The sequence below is a fragment of the Macaca mulatta genome, chromosome 15, assembly GCF_049350105.2.
Source record: "Macaca mulatta isolate MMU2019108-1 chromosome 15, T2T-MMU8v2.0, whole genome shotgun sequence".
Lineage (NCBI taxonomy): Eukaryota > Metazoa > Chordata > Mammalia > Primates > Cercopithecidae > Macaca > Macaca mulatta.
In genome coordinates, this window is record NC_133420.1 from 59,638,505 (window position 1) to 59,658,823 (window position 20,319).

The window sequence follows — 20,319 nt, forward strand, 5'->3', positions numbered from 1 at the left end:
ACAGCCAAACCATATCAGCCACCCTGCTTCTAGTGGAAAAAGCTTTAAGACCAGATGAGCCAAGAGACTGAAACAAAGTATAATCTCACCCGCTACAGATCATCATTATCATTTTCATATATATATATATATATATATATATATATCTGGAAAGTGTTTTTGTCTAGATTATGAATATTTATAAAAAGACACAATAATTTATGGAGCACTTAATATTTGTCAAGTTGCATGCCAAGCCCTTTGAATGAATAATCTCCTTCAGTGCCCCAGCAGCCAATGAAGTTACCACCTCTGTTTTACAGATGGGGGATTGGGGCTAAGGACAGTTAGATAACTCGTCCGGGGTCACATAGCTATTAGTAGGCAGAGCCAGGATCCAAACCCAGGCAGCCTGACTTCAGAGCCTGTTCTTGGAACCACGTGCCTTTCTAAACTATAAACTGCTCTGTAACTTACTTTTTTCTTTTTCCTCACATTGCTAGATTGTGAGCACCTTTTTACGCTGATGCATATATATCTACAGCACCTTGTTTAATAATCAAACAGTGTTCCATTTATATGAGGCATCACAGTTCATTTAACCAATTCCCTGTGTTGAACACTGAGGCTGTTCCTAGATTTTTGCTTTTTGTAGGTAATACCTCCCTTCGTAATACCTTCATGCTTCCATATTCACCAATATGTTCAGTGATTTCTGTTACTTAGATTTGCTGGAATCAGGGTGACTGAGTTTGTGAGTATGCCTATTTTTGAGGCTTTTGATGTTTTGCCCTCCAGAATGGCTCTCTTTAAACATGTGAAATATTTACAGCAGGGCTTGGCACATAGTAAATCCTCTATAAATGTTAGTCATTAGTGTCCCCCCTTGAGTACCTCCCAGCCCTGAGTATTATCACTTTCTTCCTTTGTTTGTTTGTTTGTTTTTTGTTTTGTTTGAGATAGAGTCTCACTCTGTTGCCAGGCTGGAGTGCAGTGATACAATCTTTGCTCACTGCAGCCTCTACCTCCTGGGTTCAAGCGATTCTCCTCCCTCAGCCTCCCGAGTAGCTGGGACTACAGGTGCCCGCCACCACACCTAGCTAATTTTTTGTATTTTTAGTAGAGACGGGGTTTCACCATGTTGGTCAGGCTGGTCTCGATCTCTTGACCTTGTGATCCGCCCACTTCAGCCTCCCAAAGTGCTGGGATTACAGGCGTGAGCCACCACACCCGGCACATTTCTTTTATAATAGTTCGAGGTTACCTGTAGATTTGGGGAAGCAGGGTGAGGGAGATGGCAGTCAGGGTTCAGTCAGGAAGCAGACCACTCTGAGCATTATGGATTTGGGAATGTATTGACCCAGTCTTGGGGGTGGCCACATAAAGGGAGAGTGAAAGGGTGAGGGACCACTCACTTACTAGCCCTCCTGAAACCCTGGTGCAGCCGGACAAGATGGTTTGTGCAGCTTCTGGCTGGCACTGCAGAGGGACTGCTATGAGTATCAGGTGCAGGGTGTTGCATCTGTGCCTGGTAGGGGCTGGCACAAGCTGGCCATGGCAGGGGGAAAGCAAGGATGGACTGGGTTTTGCCTGTGCCGCTGCTTGCCACCTCTTACCATCACACCTTTGCAGCACAGAGCCTGCTGCCTAAACTTCCACCTCGCGGTTCTCCTGCAGAGTTCTCCTGTTGTCAGCCCTGTCCTGGAGCCACATGGGGAAGGGAGTCTGGGAGACTTGACTCCAACCCAGTCATCACACGACAGTCCACCACCCTTGTGTTGGAGTAAGCCCTCTGTGCCCACGGTGTTCACTCCTTTTGTGTTTCCTCAGGTGGCAGCATAGACAATGTCTTGTCCCAAATCGCTGCCCAGAGGAAAAAAGCAGCTGGATTATCGGAGCAGAAACCCAGCCATCGGTCAAGCCCTGTGGGGCCAGCACCGGGGTCCAGCCCGTCTGAGCTTCCAGCCTCCCCTGCAGGTGGCAGCGTTCCCGTTGGCAAGGTGCTTGTTCTGTGCGTCTCCTCCTGTTACACTCAGATTCTGTCCTAACGTGGCCCACTTGCCGGGGAGCATGGGCAGTGCCTTAGTCGTGGGACAGGACTAAAGACAGGTCCCTTCCAGCCAGCCACTCCTGGGCTTCATGAGAAGGGCTGAATCGGTCCCCCGCACCAGGCATTTACCTCCCCTCACATCTCCAGGTTTGAGGGGCACTGGGCTGCTGCACAGTGGCAGGGTACACACCCACTTCCTGCAGCCCCACAGGTCACCCAGCACATGGCACACTTTTGTTCCTTGATGAGGATGAATGGTTTAAGAGCATGAGTTGAGGAGCAACCTGCCTGGGTTCAGCTCTCAGCCCCACACCTCAGCATTTAAACAGGGCCTGGCACAGGGTAAGCCCAGGTCCGTGTTGGCTGTTCCTATTGACAGTGTTCTTAGTGGTCTTTGTTGTCCTTCAACCTTATTCATCCATTGTGTACATCCTGGGAGCATCTGCTCTGTGCCTGGCACAGCTAACAGTGAGGACCCAACTGTGAACTGGGAAATTTGGCGACCACTCTAAGGACACAGGCAGTCACAGCTCAGTGTGATGGGTTGTTGTGGAGCAGCAAGGATGCTGTAGGGGCACAGGTGGGGGGCCCTACCCAGGTTTGATGGCATCAGGGCCATCTGGATGGGGATCTGAAGGATGAGGCTGGAGCCAGGTGAAAGGGGTATGGGTGGGCCAGGGGTATTGGTGTGACTGTTCTGGGGTGAGGGAACAACTTGTGTAGCACTCCAGAGGCTACAGGGAGGAGCTGAAGGAAGGACGTGAGCAGGACAGAGCTGGGACCTTGTCTCCCTGCTTCTGGGCATTGTGCTTCCATTAATGCAGCCAGAGAACAGTCACCACATTGTTAGCGTCTACAGATTATGCAGTAGACAAGAAAACATAGATGCCTTCCTGGAACGAGAAGTTTTTTAGTGCCTTCAGACTGTGCCTCTGCCTCCTGAACCTCTTCGCCTTGGTTGATTTCTGGTGTGAGCCCAGAGTGCGGGTTCCTAGTCGTGAGTGTGAACTGGCTCCTCCACCAACTGGCTCCCTACTAGTGCAGCATAGCCCTTTCCTCCTCTGAGGGGACTCTATGTCCAGGCATAACCCTACTCTTCATAGTTCTTAGATGTCGTAAGCTTCCTTCGGTGAGAAAAGTCTGAACACAGAAAGCCTCCCTCATCCATGGACCTTTGCCCACCAAAGAATCACCTCCAGAGACTTATGCTCCCAGGACGTACATGTACTGTGTGAGAAATAGTCATTTTCTGCCCAGCTACTGTTGGTTACACAACTCTTTTTGTTATTCAAGATCCCTTATGCAATAGGACCTATATAATTAGATTCCTTTTACAGTGTAGCTCCAAAAAGATTCTTTCTCCGTATACATTCACTTATTTTCCATTTTTTTATCTTCAAAATAATTTGTGTAAAAGTCCTATACGATTAAGTTCCTTTTATAATTTGGCTGTGGGGAAAAACGTCTCTACTGATACTTCGATATATTTTATCAGATAGTAAGAATTTTTATAATTATTGTATTTCTTTCTTTACCTTTGCTACTAAGAAACTCAGCTACTCATGAAGTGTACTGTTTTGAGGCTTTGATACAGTGTTTCTTTGTTGTCTAAAATTTTGTTTATTTTCTGATGGTCTTTTTGGATGTGTTATATATTAGCTTCCTTTAATTTTTGTTGGAAATAAGCAGACATTTCCAAGTTATAAATTACATTAACTATTATTTATTATATTAAGTATTAACTATTATTTTGATGTATTGATCATATATTATATATAAGTATATTCTGATGAAAGGAGATTGTATCAAAAGATGCATTCAGGAAGCAGTAAACTGGGGAAACCATCCATTTCAACAATCACCTGACATTTGTAACATAATGTTAATAGTATGTTATGATCTTGGGGAGCCGTCTAAAAATTCAGATTTCTGGGCTCCACCCCAGCGTACCTGAATGAGACTCTCAGGAGAGAGTCTGGGGAATGTTTTTCCTGCCAGAGCATCTGTTGCAGCCAGCCCAGTCCAGGACTCATAGAAACCACAGCCTTAAATCAAAGGACACAGAAGTGGGTTTTCTATCCCAGCAGCAAAATAGAGAGATGAAGTGCTTTTTCAAAGATTACCTTAGTAAAAATTAGAAATTAGTATTCAAAATATGAGCCTCCTGAATCTGGTTTTTGTACTTTGCTTAAAATAACTCCCTGTAGTGGTGGAATATCCACAGGGCATGGCATCTAGCAGGGCCATGAATCAGTGTGATATGAGCTCCAGGAGACACGGCATAGATGTCGTTAGAGTGTGCACCAATACTTCCCAGATCTCTGGAGGCCAGAAGGCCTGCTAGATAGATCAGCTTTCTATTCCTACCCTAAAACTCAGTCATTTCAGACAAAAACATTACTTAGCTGCTTGTATGTTTGTGGGTCAGCAGTTTAATCTGGACTTATGTGGGCAGTTCTCTGGTCTGCAGGGATCACTCACCTGGATGGTGGCCGACGTGGCCAGGACAACTGAGCCACATGTGTCTACAGCAAGCCTGGACATGTTCTCATGGCAGTGGCTAAAGGCATGGGTTGAAAACCAATCGGATTGTTTAAGCAAGTTGGTATGCCTACGGCAGGACAGCATACAGAACTATGTGCAGAGGGAAGGGTAGAGATGATGTCCTTAACAGAATCAACCTGCCACTCAAGGGATATTGAGAACAATTCAAATATTTCACAGAATCCCAAATAATCTTATATTTCCCCACCTCTTCCCCAGTATGTTGCCCATATGGTCCAGAGTATCATGTTACTCGCTTTTGGCTCGGATAGATCTGTGAGGATATATTAATTATCTCCTGCTTAATCAGAAATTCTATTTGGGATTGTCTGTCTTCATGGAAAGAGCAGAGAAAAGAGAGAAGAATATATTAGTGGTATAGCCAGCTTTTTGGTAAAGTCTTTCAAAATCTCAGGAAGGGTGTTCTTTTTCCACTCAGGCATATAATCAGCTAGAAGGAGCATTAAAGTCTTAGTAGGAAGAAAGATATATCCATTTATGCTTAGAAATCTCAGTCTGTACTCTATAATATGTCCAATTTTTAGCAAAATTTACAAGACATACAAAAAGACAAGAAAAGCCACACTCCTTAGAAATGAAGCAATCATGATAATCAGATCTGACAAAGGTGTTAGAATATTTGACAGGGAATTTTAAATAACTAAGATTAATATGTTAAAGGTCCTAATAGAAAGTAGTATAAACAACATGCAAGATCTTTTTTTTTTTTTTTTTTTTTTTTTGAGACGGAGTCTCGCTCTGTCGCCCAGGCTGGAGTGCAGTGGCCGGATCTCAGCTCACTGCAAGCTCCGCCTCCCGGGTTCACGCCATTCTCCTGCCTCAGCCTCCCGAGTAGCTGGGACTACAGGCGCCCGCCACCTCGCCCGGCTAGTTTTTTGTATTTTTTAGTAGAGACGGGGTTTCACCGTGTTAGCCAGGATGGTCTCGATCTCCTGACCTCGTGATCCACCCGTCTCGGCCTCCCAAAGTGCTGGGATTACAGGCTTGAGCCACCGCGCCCGGCCAAACATGCAAGATCTTATGGGTAACTTTGGGTAACTGTTTTAGTAGAGAGATGGAAACTATGAGAAAAAACCCAATGGAAATGTTAGAAATAAAAAAAAACAGTAATGGAGTTGAGAAATACCTTTGACAGGCACCTCAGTAGACTTGAGGCAGCCAGGGAAAGAATCAGTGAACTTGAAGTTAGATCAGTAGAATTTACCCCAACTGAAACACAAAAGAAGAAAGAAGAAACACATACAAAACAAACAGTAGTCAAAAGTCATGGCATGATATCAAATGCCATAGCATAGAGATAATTGGAATCTCTAAAAGAAGAGAGAAAGGTGGAGCAGAAGGAATATGTAAAGAAATAATGCCTAAAAAATGAAAACAAATAATGGTTGAGAATTTTCTCAAATTGATGACAGATGCCAAACCACAGATCCAGGAAGGTCACAGAACACTAAATGGGGTAAATATCAAAAAGAATATACCCCTCCATATTATGTTTAAACTACTGAAAATAAGCCAAAGAGAAAATCTTGAAGGCAGCCTTTTCTTGAAGGAAATTACATACAGAGAAACAAAAATAGGAATTATAGCAGATTTTTTGTCAGAAATCATGCAAATCAAAGACAGTGTTGTGACATCTTTAAAGTACTGAAAGAAAAAACTAGAGTCATGTTGGCTCATAAAATGAATTGGGAAGTATTATCTCCTTTTCTAGTTTTCTAGAAGATACTGTGTACAGTTCTTACTACCTTTTCCTTAGATGTTTGATAAAATTTGCCAGGGAAACCATTTGGGCCTGTCATTTTCTCTTTTGGAAGGTTTTAACTTACAGAATGAATTTCATTGATAGATATAGGACTATTCAGGTGTTCTATTTCTATTTGAGTAAGTTTTTGTACTTTGTATCTTTCAAGGAGTAATTCCCTTTTATCTAAGTTGTTGAATTTATGGATCTAGAGTTGTTAATAGTATGTATCTATTACCATTTTATTACATAGGATCAGTAGGAATGTCTCCTTTTTCATTCCTGCTATTGGTAATTTGTGACTTCTCTCTTTTTTTCTTAATTAGTTTGGCTAGAAGTTTATCAATTTTATTGATGTTTTCAAAGAACCAACTTTGGTTTTATTGATTTTCTCTATTTTTGTGTTTTCAATTTCATTGATTTCTGCTCTTATCTATAATTTCTTTCCCTCTACTTTCTTTGGGTTTTATCTTGTTTCTCTAGTTTCTTATGGTGGAAGCTTAGATTACAGTTTAGAGATCTTTCTTTTTTTCTAATACAGATATTTAATGCTATAAATTTACCTCTATGTGATGCTTTTTCTACATCCCACAAAATTTGATACATTTTAATTGTAATTCAGTTCAAAATATTTTCCCCTTCTCTTGAGATTTCCTCTTTGGCCCATGGATTATTTAGAAACATATTGTTTATTTTTCAATTATTTGTTTTCCAGAAATCTTTCTGTTATTGGGGATTTTAGTTTAATTTGATTATAGTTCTGTTTCTAGTTCTGTCCCTTTAAATGTTTTGAGGTCTATTTTGTGCCCTAGAATGTAATCTATTTTGGTGAATTTCTCATAGGCAATTGGAAAAAAAGTGCATTCTATTGTTATGTTTGAGGGAGAGGAGTTCTATAAATGTCCATAAATGTCTAATTAAGTCTAGTTGGTTGATAGTGTTGTTCATGTCTTCTATATTCTTACTGATTTTCTGTCTACTTGTTCTATTAATCTCTGAGAGAGGAGTTTTAAAGTGTCCAACTGTAACTGCAGTTTGGTCTATTCTCCTTTCAGTTATGTTGGTTTTTGCCTCACGAGCTGTGTACACATTTAAGATTGCATGTCTTGGAGAATTGACCCCTATATTATTATATAAAATCCCTAAGATTTTCTTTTCTCCTAAGATTGGGAACAAGGATGTATTTTTATGACTAACATGAAAAGAAAAATGACAGACCAATAGCCCTCATGAATATAAATATAAAAATCCTTCACAAAATATGAGGAAATCTAATCCCATGATTAAATAGAAAGTATAATGCCTTCTGACCAAGTGGGGTTCATCCCCGGAAGGCAAATCTGGTTCACCATTATAAAATCAATCATTAGCTTTCACCATATGAACAGACTAAAGAAGAATATGCAGAAAAAGCACTTAACAAAATTTAAAATCCATTCATCATTAAAACTCTCAGCAAACTAGGAATTGAGGGAAACTTCCTGAATCTGACATAAAATGCATATAGCCAGGATTATACTTGACGGTAAAATATTATTTTCCCCCTAAGACTGGGAACAAGGTTGTTGTCTCTTACCTCCAACTGTCAACTTTGTACCAAAAATATTGGTAGTACAATAAGGCAAGAAAAATAAAAGGCATACAGACGGGAAAGGAAGAAACAAAACTATCTCTGTTCTTAGATGACATGACTGTTCACATAGAAAACTCCAAAGAATCTACACAAAAGCTCTTAGGATGAATAAGTGAGTCCAGCAAGGTCTCAGGATACAATACAGGTCAATATCCAGAAGTCAGCTGTATTTCTCTACAGTAGTAATAGACATTTAGCATTAGGACATTCAGAATTTTTTTAATTTGAAATTTTAAAAATATTTTTAATACATTTAACGTGTATGAAATTGAAGTTATGTGAAAATGTATTATATGGAATATAATAATATAATATACTTAGGTATAAATCTAATAAAATATGTATAGAATCAATAGGTCAAAAACTACAAAATACTGATAAATCAAAGAAGCTTAAATAAATGAAGAGATGGAAGGCTTGCAATTATGAAGATGCCAATTCTCTGCAATTTGATTTACAGATTAAATGTAATCCCAATCAAAATCCCAGCAAGCTCTTTTTATAGAGATCTAGAAACTGATTATAAATTTTATATTGAGGTACAAAAAATTATAATAGTCGTATGAAAAAGAATAAAGTTAGCAGGCTCACACTACCTAATTTCAAGACTTACCATAAAGCTCCAGTGTGGCATTAGCGAAAGGGCAGACAAATAGATCAGTGGAACAAAAGAGAGAACCCAAAAATAGACCCACACAAGACAAGCCAACTAAATTCTTTTTTCAAAGGTACAAAGGCAATTCAGTGGAGAAAGGGTAGTCTTTTCAACGAAGAGTGCTGGAACAATTGGATGTTCATATTGCAAGAAAACGAACCTCCGTATATATCTCACAGTGCCAAAAGCATGTTACATAAAAGAAAAAATTGGCAAATTTGGACTTAATCGGAACTTAAATCTTTTGCCTTGCAAAAGATACCATTAAGAAAATGAAAAGTCATGCCACAGACTAGGAGAGAGTATTTTCAAATCATAGATCTGGAAAAAGTTTTTTATCCAGGAACCAGGTGCAGTGGCTCATGCCTGTGGTCCCAACTACTCAGGAAGTGGAGGTGGGAATATTACTTAAGCCCAAGAGTTCAAGGCTGCAGTGAGCTATGATGTTGCCACTGCATTCCAGCCTGGGCTACAGAGTGAGGCCCTATCTGTATAAAAAACAAACAAGTCTTTTTTTCCAGACTAAATAAAGAACCCTCAATTCAACAATAAAACATAAATGTAAAAATGGGCAAAATGCTTGAACATATACTTCATCAAAGAAAATATAAAGATGGAAAATAAGCATATGAAAAGATGTTTAACCATCATTAGTTACTAGGATAATGCAAATTAAAACCATAATTAAGATAGAACTACATACCTATTAGACTGGCCAAGATTTAAAAAGGTACAGTTGCTGATGACAAATGTGGAACTACTGGAACTCCCATTAATTGCTAATAGGAATGCAGAATGGTACAGCCATCTTGAAAAAGATAGGCAGTTTCTTATAAAACTAAACATTCACTTGTGATGTGACCCAGCTAACTGCTGACTACTAGGTAGATTTTTAAAAAATTTCTCCTCATGCAAAAATCTGTGAATCTTTGTATTCGTTTTACAAAGTAACCACCCCAAACTGGAAACGTCCCAAATGTTCTTCAACAGGTGAATAGATAAACTAATTGTAGTATATTCATTCAATAGAACACAACACAGCATCACAAAGGGACACACTGTTGATACATGCGATTGCTTGAGTGAATCCTAAAGGCATTATGCTGAGTGAAAGAAGACAGACCCAAAAGTCTACAAATTGTGTGATTCCATTTATATGACATTCTGGAAACAGCAACACTGTAGGGATGTGTGATAACTGTGAAATGTGTATTTGGTCTTCATCCAGTTTCCTGTCATACAATTCCTGAATCCTTAGAATCTCCAAAGTGATGTCATTTTGTGTGCTAATGAATTTACTGATGGCTGGCAGCCCCTAAGTAGCTTCAGGATGGCAACCAGTCACAGGAAAGACCAAGGCAGGATTAGAGCGTTGAGCCTTTCACTCTACCCCACAACCTCTGGGGAGAGGGAGAGGGTTTGAAGGTTTAGTTGATAATCAGTGGCCAATGATTTAATTAGTTGTGCCTCCGTAATGAGGCTCTCGTGAAAACCTGAAAAGGACTGGGTTCAGAGAGCCAAGCAGCTGAACACCTGGAGACTACTGGAGGGTAGTATGCCCAGGAAGAGCGTGGGAGCTCCTTGTGCTTTCCTCCATGCCTTGCCCTATACATTTATTTATTTATATCCTGGAAATATCTTTAAATTTTTATTTTTTTATTGACACATAATAATTGTACATATTTACAGAGTACATAGTGATATTTAGATACATATAATATATAGTGATCAGATCTGGGTAATTATATATCCATCATCTCAGACACTTATTATTTGTGTTGGGAACATTCAATATCCTCTTTCTAGCTTTTTGAAACTGTATATTATTGTTAACGGTAGTCATCCTACAGTGGTATAGAGCACTAGAACTTATTCCTTCTATCTAGCTATAATTTTGTATTCTTTTAACAAATCTCTTCCTGTCCCTCCCTTCCCACCTTCTAGTATCTGCTGTTCTACTTTTTACTTTCATTGATCATCTTTTTAAGGTTCCACATATGAGTTAGAGTATGTGGTGTTTCACTTTCCATTCTTGGCTTATTTCACTTAACATAATGTCCTCCAGTTCCATCCATGTTGCTTTGAATGACAGGATTTCATCCTTTTTATGGCTGACTAATATTCCATATAAACCAGTAAATGTAAGTAAGTGTTTCCCTGATTTCTGTGAGCCACTAGCCACTTAGTCAAACCCAAGGAGGGAGTTGTGGGAACTCTGATTTATAGCCAGTCAAAAGCACTTTGAATGACAGGATTTCATCCTTTTCATGGCTGAATAATATTCCATATAAACCTGTAAATGTAAGTAAGTGTTGCCCTGAGTTCTGTGAGCCACTAGCCAATTATTCAAACCCAAAGAGGGAGTTGTGGGAACTCTGATTTATGGCCAGTCAAAAGCACTTTGAATGACAGGATTTCATCCTTTTCATGGCTGAATAATATTCCATATAAACCTGTAAATGTAAGTAAGTGTTGCCCTGAGTTCTGTGAGCCACTAGCCAATTATTCAAACCCAAAGAGGGAGTTGTGGGAACTCTGATTTATGGCCAGTCAAAAGCACAGGTAAAGCAATCTGGGGCTTGCAGTTGGCATCTGAAGTGGGGGCAGTCTCCTGGGACTGAGCCCTCAACCTGTGGGATTTGATGCTGTATTTGGATAGATCGTGTCAAACTTGAATTGGAGGATACTCAGCTGGTGTCCACTGCAGAACTGATTGCTTGGTTGGTGTGTAGGGGAAGAAAGCTCCATACGTTTGGTCACAGACACATTCTGTGTTGATTGTTGTGGGGTAAGAACAGAGGAAAAATCGTTTATTTTTTTCCTCTCTAGTCATAGGATGGAACATAGAGTGTTTGTTTTTATGGCTTGGGGTTAGGAGGAGGGATTAGCTAGAAAAGGACCGCTTAAGGACACTCAGAGGATGATGGAACTCTTCTGTATTGTACTCTCTTGGTGGATGCATAACACCGTGTTTGTCAGATCCCATGGAATTGTATGCAGCAGAGCTATTTTTTTTTACTGTATGCAAATTAAAAAAAAAACAAAATCAACCAGGAACCAAAGATATAATGCAAACTATGACAAAATGTCTAAGTGTATTACAAATGAATGACCTAACCACATTGTAGGAGGTGGAGGAGAAAATCATGTGTTGAGTGGATATTAGGCTAAAGACAAAAAATACTGTATACAAGTACTGTACTCTAGTTGATATTTTTTTTCTTACTAGCATATGGGCTAACAGTTCTGCTATCCTTACCAGGATATGGGCTAAAAATTTTTTTTGCATACATGTACACTTAACATGTATACCAGGATTGAATAAATAAGTAGCAAAGTTTTTACTTTCAGAGACAGAATCAAAGGAGGAATGCTAGAACAAAACCTATGGATGTTGGATTGAAGTCAGAGATATTGGTATGAATCAGTATGAGTGCATGCTTTTAAATACACAGAGAGTTGCACACACACAAAGTTAGTAGATATAAAAGTAGATATGGCTATGTGTGTATACAAGGGTTAGTGTATATGTATCTTTGTCCACTTTCAGGACCTAGAAGCAGTGATGTCCCAGTACCAGTGAGCAACCTAGTGCCCAGATTTTGGTTTCTAAATACCATTCTCTAATAAAAGGGACCTTGGAAAGCTTTGGAGAAGTGGTTTATTCTAGTACTGGGTCAACAGAAATATAAGATGAGCTTAAAGTATTTTGTGGTGTCAGAAAGTAGGGAAATACTTTTAAAAAGAAAGAAAGATGGCACGTCAGAAGGATACAGGAGCCAACCCAAAAGATCTCCCAATGGCCAAAGCTGTAATAATGAGCTACAAAATAACAGTAATATTGGATTATGGCCCAGAGCATAAAAAATACCCATGAGCCCATACTGATAGGAATAAATGATTGAGCAAATAAATGGGAGAGAAAGAACAACTCTTCCTTATAGAAGTATTACAGATAATAAATGTGGAAGGAACGAGGGCAATAGAAAATCACCGTGGGAACACCACTAACACTTGCCTCAGTGAGACTCGCCAATGAATGCAAAATTAATGGACAGAACCTTAATAAATAGTTACCCAAAAAATCTTCTCCCAAATAATATTTTATTTTTTATTTTTATTTATTTATTTATTTTTTAAGGCAGAGTCTCACTTTGTCACCCAGGCTGGAGTGCAGTGGTACGATCTCAGCTCACTGCAACCTCTGCCTCCCAGGTTCAAGTGGTTCTCCTGCCTCAGCCTCCCAAGTAGCTGGGACTACAGGCGCCCACCACTACGCCTGTCTAATTTTTGTATTTTTTAGTAGGGATGGGGTTTCACCATATTGGCTAGGCTGGCCTTGAACTCCTGATGTTGTGATCTGCCTGCCTCGGCTTCCCAAAGTGCTGGGATTACAGGCGTGAGCCACCGCGCCCGGCCCAAATAATATTAAAAAGAAAAACAGTGACTTTATAATGGAGAAATCTGGCAGACATCCCCTCATGTAAGTGATGAAGGTTACCATCGCCAGTAATCAGATACTATGTCCTCTCTGCATAACGATGCACTGAATGGGCATATCACCTCTGTGGTCATTGCCCCCTACATTCACAAGCACATCTAATTATGGGAAAACATAAGACAATCCCAAAATGATGTGCATTCTTCAAAGTACCTGACCAAGACTTCAAAAATGTCAGGGTCATGAAAGACAAGGAAAGACAGTGCTGTCACAGGTCAGAGGAGCCTACGGAGATACAGCACAGCTCCATGCAGCGTGGGGTCCTGGATCGGATCTCAGACCAGCATAAGGACATGAGAAGAACAGCCAGTGAAACACAGTGAAGTCTGTAGTTTAGTTAATAGTGTTGTGTCAATGTCAGCTGCTTAGTTTTGATCATTATACTGTGATGATGTACATGTTAATATCAGGAAGCTGTGTGAGGGGTATATGGGAACTCTATTCTATCTGTGCAGCTCTTCTATATGTCTAGAATTATTTTAATGTAAAAAGCCTTTGTTGTAAAGCTAACCAATGAGAAAAAGGGAAAAATACGTGTTCTTTGGTGAAAAGCTTGGAAGTGACTGGTGTAGATGAAGGAGCATCAAGAACAGAAAGAGACTTTGTGCCTCCGTAAGCCACACTTTGATTTTACAACTGGTTAACTGAGGCCCAGAGAGCTCGGAGGACTTGGCCAAAGACACAATGCAAGTAGCCGGAGGGCAGGACTGGGACGGGGTTTCCTGACTTATAACGTGCAGCTATTTGATCTCATCCTGTCTCTGCTCCAGGGTTGGGTTTTCCTCTTAATTGTTCTGATAATACTGTTTCTGCTTTGAATGTTTTTAAAAGTAGATTTCATAGCCCCGGTTAAACATTGTGTTGAGTCAGATACCGCCCATGTTCCCTGTTGTGGGTGTCTGTTTTCATCATTTCTACCCTACAGGCGATGGCTTATGGATTTGTCTTACTCTGTTCAGCAGAAATTGGAGACCAGCAAAAGGCCTCCATCTGGAACTTCCACTACCTCCAAGAGCACCTCTCCAACCCTCACGCCCTCCCCCTCACCCAAAGGGCACACTGCAGAGTCCTCAGTGTCTTCCTCCTCATCCCATCGGCAGTCCAAGAGCAGTGGGGGCTCCAGCAGTGGCACCATCACAGATGAGGGTGAGTCCCCTGAGGGCTTGAAACCCCACCTAGTCCTCACCATGATGACCTGGCAGCAAGGAACTACAAGGTGACCTTAATTGTTATAACCATCCTAGGTCAGGTTTTAAGAAAATTTACAACAAACATGTCCCTCCTTTTCTCTGATTCTGCCTTGTATTTTTGTCTTCGCTGTGCAAAGGTATGGTACGCTCCCTCAGAGTTTTTGAGTATAGGTGAGTTTTGTTTATATGCCCAAACATACACCCGTGGAAATGCTTCTCCAACACGAACTTACTTTCCCTGGACCCTGTACCAGTCAGGATTCTTTCAGTTGCAAGTGAGAGAAACTCCATTCACACTGGTTCAAGGAAAAAAAAAGAAACCTGACATTTCATTGGCTCATATGATGGGAGTGTCTAGGGTGTGCTTCAGCCGTGCGTGAATCCAGGTGCTTTGGGAATGTTTCCAGGTCTCATGTAGGCTCTCTCCAAGTGGTGGCAAGCAGCTGCAGGCATAGTTTTGTCTTCGTACTAATTTTTCAACCCCAGCAGAAAGAGTGCTACTTTCTCAGTAGGTCCAGCAAAATCCCAAGTAAGGCCATTGGCTTGGCTGTATTTATAATGACCTGGGTCAGTTGCCCATCCTTGACTATCTCTGTGTCCACAGGGGTGGAACATGTTGATTGGCCATGCCCCTTGGGTCAGTTGTCTGCTTTGGAGCGGAGTTGGGGTCCAGCCTGCTGACATTTGTGTATTGGAAGTGGAAGAGAAAGAGTTCCTCAAAGGAAAATTTGGAAATACTGTTTCCAGGAGGAGGGGGATGGGTGAGGGCAAGCAAAAGCAGTTGATGTCTGCTGCAGCCAGGAGAGCCTCGGAACCTGCCTTGTGAATTACAGCCTCTGCAGCCCCCATGCAGGAATGATGAGGGAAGATGGAGTGGGTGGTAGGGCAGGAGCAGAGGCTTTGCAGTCAGGCCCCAGGAAAGATAAAGGCAGATGAAGAAAGGAATCTCATCCTTTTAAACTGCCGTCTAGTGGCCCCTAGGAGCTGGGAGAGGGGAAAGAGGAGGGAGCTTTGGTGACACCTGGGGCCCAGGCAGGTGCAAATCGAGGAATATAAATCAGCAGGGAGGAAAATCTGATTGTGTATGTGGCCCTCACAAATGCATTTGTGGGCAGCTCGCTGTAGCTGCTGAGGAGGAGGGTGCTGAACAGGTTCTGCTGAGCAAGATAAGTTGGAATCACCTGCACAGGCTCTAGTCTGTACTAAGTTGATAAATGCGTGCTGCCACTGGTATCCTACTTATTTGGGGGCTACTTTTATTGTTTTGTGATATCCAGTGTGATCATTTATCAAGGCCTCAGAGGTTCACCAGCAAACTCATTCCTCCCCAACTGTATTTTCTATGTGGAGTCTTGAGTTCCACACTCGTGAATTCTCCCACCTCTGAGGTTTTCAGGAATTGAAGCCCCTGGAGATTCAGTTAGGTATTTATGCCCCATTGTTTTCCAAAAACAGTGGAGACAGTGGATGTCTGTATGGACTGCCCATACCCACTCTCTTTCCCTCTTGTTCATTTTTAAAAATGGTTTGCAAAGTCCTAATTGGGATGAAGAAAGAAGAGGGCCAATAGCACTTTACTTGTAGAATAATTTCTCTGGTTCAGAAAGCTTAGTTTTTTCCATTGAGAGTTCCTGGGTCTTGAGGCCACAAGCTGTTTGTCCTGTGGTATATGATTGTTATAGGCCAGGGGCTGCAATCCATCCTCTGTTTTTATGATATTCTGGGAAATATGTGGTCCCAGTCGAGGACACATGTGAGCTTTGCCCCACCTCATCTCTCCATCTGCATTCCTCCTCTCTGGACTCCACCTGTTAGAAGCAGCAAGGCTTGTGACAGCATCACCTTCTCAGCCTCACATTAGTTCCAGGAGGTTTTATTGGGCAGTCCCCTGGGTGCCCTAACCTGTGCACCCAGGGGAACTCACAGGGAGACAGACACATTCAACATAATGACATTAGAGTATAACACAAGGTGAGGTCATACCTGCTATCAGCACCATGTGCCGTGGAAGGCTCCCCTGGCAAACGGGCACTCCAGCTGGACCACGACGCTGGGAAGAGACAGGCAGTGGGGTGCCAGAGCTGACTGTTCAGTTTGTAGGAAATGCCCAAGCTAGTTGTTAAACACAACCATTATTTACAAATCACATGAACTTAGAATTAACTAAATTATAGAAATATAACAGTATATTGTACTTAAAATGTATTTTTTACTCATTTTTGTATATTTTATTATTTGTGCTCTTGAGGTTGTGTATATCTCATATCTGCAATGTGAATACCCCATAATGATGTGTTCCTACTGCGCATCTCTGCTCAGCTTCACTCTCAGGGATATTAGATTGGTAGGTTGAAATTGGCTATGATGGGGGTATTCTCACCATGGAAATTGGCAAATGCCATCAATCAGGGCTTGCTTTTTTTTTTGCGACAGGGTCTTACTCTGTCACCCAGGCTGGGGTACAGTGGCACGATCACAGCTGACTGCAGCCTCAACCTCCCTGGTCGCAAGCAATCCAGGGCTTGGTTTGTTGTCTTATAGATATTGTCTACTTGTAATCTAGGCAGTGATGGAAAAATGTTAACAGTGAGGGTTAAACTTAAAAGTATGTTGTGTCTGTAACTGTCATCTTGTGAATCGCACAAAAAATTGAGAAAATATTCTTCCAGTATTTGAAAATCGTTATCTGATTCAGCCAAGTTGCTCACCTGAAGTTCCAACGTTAAGTCTTTGTTGTTTCTTTCTTTATATCTTTCTTGTTCATGTAAACAAAACTCTCAGCCAGCCATATTCCTTGGCTGTGGGTACAAGAGTAGGGCAAAAACAAATGAAAGCATTTGGTGAGAATCAATTGGCCATATGGAATTTATAAGAAAGAATATTATGTGTTTTTATTTGTAAATCGTGTGCCATAAATCATTTATATTAGTAAATCTGCAATAGATTTATGTGCCTGTATACATGCATACATCTTCCCCCCGAGAACCAGTTGTTAAGCATTTACCAGCACACCACTGTGGACCAAGGCTGCATGTGTAGGGAACGGCAAGAGCAAAGGTTTGGTGTCATGAAATACAACAGATTATGTGTGGATTGGGATTTGATTTGTCTCATACGTCCTCGCTCAGTAGCCTTTCTACTGTGAAGCTTTCCCTAGTCCCTTGGGCTGGGTCAGCTGTCCTCTCTGTCCCCACCTCGCCCTATTCTTGCTCTTCACCGTAGCATGCACCACCCATGAGAAAAGTGGAGAGCAGGTGCGTAGCACAGGCCTAGTAGCTAGACCACTGGGCTTGATTCCCTGCTCTGCCATAGTCTAGCAAGATGACCTCACCCAAGATGTGGTATCGAGCCTTTCTGTGCCTCAGTTCCTCATCTGTGAATGGGGACAGTAATAGGATCTACCTCATTGGTGTTGTAAAGAGCAAGTGGTTCATCCATGTACAGGCTGACTGATAGCACTGTGTATTAGCTTTCACCCTCCTCATCCTATCCTCCCAGCCACACTGAGCTTCACAACAGGGACCTCTCCATCCTTGCTACTCAGTGTCCATTGGGCACAGTGGTAGTCACTGCTGGAAGGAAGGAAGGGAAGTAGGGGAGGGAGGCAGGGAGGGATGGAGGGAGGGAGGAAGTAGGGGAGGAGGGGAGGGAGGGAGGGTGAGTTAAGAAAAGAAGGAACCCAAGCCTCCTGATCACTTATTTAAGCTGCATCCACTGCCTCAGGACCTTTGCACCTGCTCTTCCCTGTCTGGATGCTGCCTAATGCTCTTACTCCAGATATCTGCATAACTCACTCCTTCATTTACTGCTCATAGGTCACCTTATAAGAGAGTCTTTCCGTGACCATCCTCTGTAAAACAGCGTTTGTAAAACTGGAAATGCTGTCATCTACCTTAATGCTGCTCTCTTCTTCCTTGCTGTCTTGCCTATCAGCCTTTGTTTGTTTATTTGAGACAGGGTCTTGCTTCGTAGCCCAGGCTAGAGTGCAATGGCATAGTGGCATAATTGCAGCTCACTGTGGCCTCAAAGTCCTGGGCACAAGTGATCCTCCTGCTTCAGCCTCCTGAGTCACTGGGACTACAGGCACACACATCACACCACCCAGCTAATGACTTTTAAATTTTTTGTAGAGATGAAATCTCATTGTAGTGCCAGGCCTGGTTCTGAACTTCTGAGCTCAAGTGATCCTTCACCCTCGGCCTCCCAAAGCCCTGGGATTACAGGCACGCACCACCTGCCCGGCCCCTATCAGCCTTCTTATTGTCTGTTTTGGTATCTGTTGAGTCCCCAGTGCCTAGTTTGGCAAATCACGTTTGAATGTGTGAGTGAATTATTTCTCCAAGCCCCTCAGGTGCTGGTTTTGTCTCCTTTTCTTTATTCTCCCTGTTCTGACACCCCAAATCATCCTCTTTTGCCCTTCTGGCTCTGCTGTTCCACATAGATGCCTTTTTCCTTCAGGAAGGCCACAGCCTCTGCACACTTGAGCCAAACCCTGGCTCTGCTCTGAAGCCCACCACCTTCTTTCTTAAGTTCTTCCTCACACTAGCTGAGGACTTGCTGGCATTGGCATTTACTGCAGGCATTGGCATTTACGGTGCCTTCTTGCACAGAAGGCAGAGTTTTAGTTCTGGCAGCTGCAACTCCCAGAACTTGAGGGTCGCATTCTGGAGGGAATCAGTCAGTCCTGGCCCAGACTCTCTGTGTCTTTGCAGCCTGACGTGGGGTTTTGTCAATTGCTGAGGACCTACCTTGAGGGGAAGAGGGTGCAGGTGGCTCAGGACCCACCTCCAGCCTCATCTGCAGGAGCCCAGCTGAGATCAGCTTTCTGTGTTGGTGTTTCTTATAGAATTTCATTTGAAATAAGATTACCGCTACTTTATAGAAGTTTGAAGACCACTTTTTTGATAACATTTTACCAAATTCTAAAATTTTTTTTTTTCACCTTTCCCTCTTGAAGATGAACTGACCGGAATCCTTAAGAAATTATCACTTGAGAAATATCAGCCCATTTTTGAGGAACAAGAGGTAAGAATGCTCTTTTTGAATGTCAATTTAAATCTTACTGTAAAAGAAAACTTTGTCTAAATGTGTAGGTTTTCATTTTGCAAGCCTAAATTGATCTCTTGCACTGAGACAGCTGAGGAAATAGAATTCATGCTCAGCGGGTTTAGTTCAGTTTGTTACTGTGAAATCCTGAGGACTTATGGCTAGCTTTGTTATGATAGAATTTTGTAATTTTGAGCACTACTTTCTCTAGAAAAGTTTATTTCTGTCCTGAAAACATTTTTTTGTTGTGTGTGATTGACTGGCAGACTTATAGGCTTAAAAGTGGGCTGATAGTAAACCCTGAGGAACCTGTGTTATGTGTCTGGATCTAGGGTCTGTGGTGGTCTGAGAGAGTTGCTATGTGTTTAAAAGCATTCAGATTCACATTAAAAAATACTGTTCTGGAGTTTGGCACTTCCTCAAAATATTAAACATTGAGTTACCACATGACCCAGCAGTCCTACCCCCAGGTATATTCCCAAGAGAAATGAAGACATACGTCCACACAGAAACTTGTACACAAATGCTTGTAGCAGCATTCATGAAAGCCGAACTGTGGATACAACCCGAATGTCCATTGACTAATGAATGGATAAATAAAATATGCCTGTGCCGTGAAATATTATTTGGCCTTGAAAAGAGTGAAATACTGGCACATGCTACAACATGGATGAACCAGAACACATCTTGCTAAGTGGAAGAAACCAGTCACAAAAGGCACATAGGGTGTGCTTCCATTTATATGAAATGTCCAGACTAGGCAAATCTATAGACACGAAAAGTAGATTCGTGGTTGCCAGAGAGTTGGGTGGAGGGGTGGGCGGGTGGAATGGGCAGAGTAGGGGGAGTGACTGGAATGGATACACGGTTTCTTTTGGGGGTGATGAAAATGTTCTAAAACTGAGTGTGTGGTGATGGTTACACAACTCTGTGAATATACTAAAAATCATTGAATTGTA

The 20,319-nt window shown here is 41.8% G+C and overlaps 1 protein-coding gene across 17 annotated transcripts in view; it reads left to right on the forward strand.

Moving 5' to 3' along the window:
- The window catches only part of ANKS6 (ankyrin repeat and sterile alpha motif domain containing 6), a 65,511-nt gene that overhangs the window by 26,301 nt on the left and 18,891 nt on the right, over positions 1-20,319 (forward strand). For 9 of the 17 annotated variants that reach the window (XR_013404664.1, XR_013404665.1, XM_077965669.1 and 6 more), the window contains 3 exons: positions 1,810-1,979; positions 14,084-14,270; positions 19,272-19,339. Coding sequence is in view for 13 of the 17 variants with exons in the window: in XM_077965669.1 (XP_077821795.1) it covers positions 1,810-1,979; positions 14,084-14,270; positions 19,272-19,339 (425 nt within the window). In the remaining 4 variants the exon portion in view is untranslated. The remainder of the gene's footprint in view (positions 1-1,809; positions 1,980-14,083; positions 14,271-19,271; positions 19,340-20,319) is intronic. The other 8 variants (XR_013404666.1, XR_013404667.1, XM_077965666.1 and 5 more) reach the window with 1 other exon arrangement.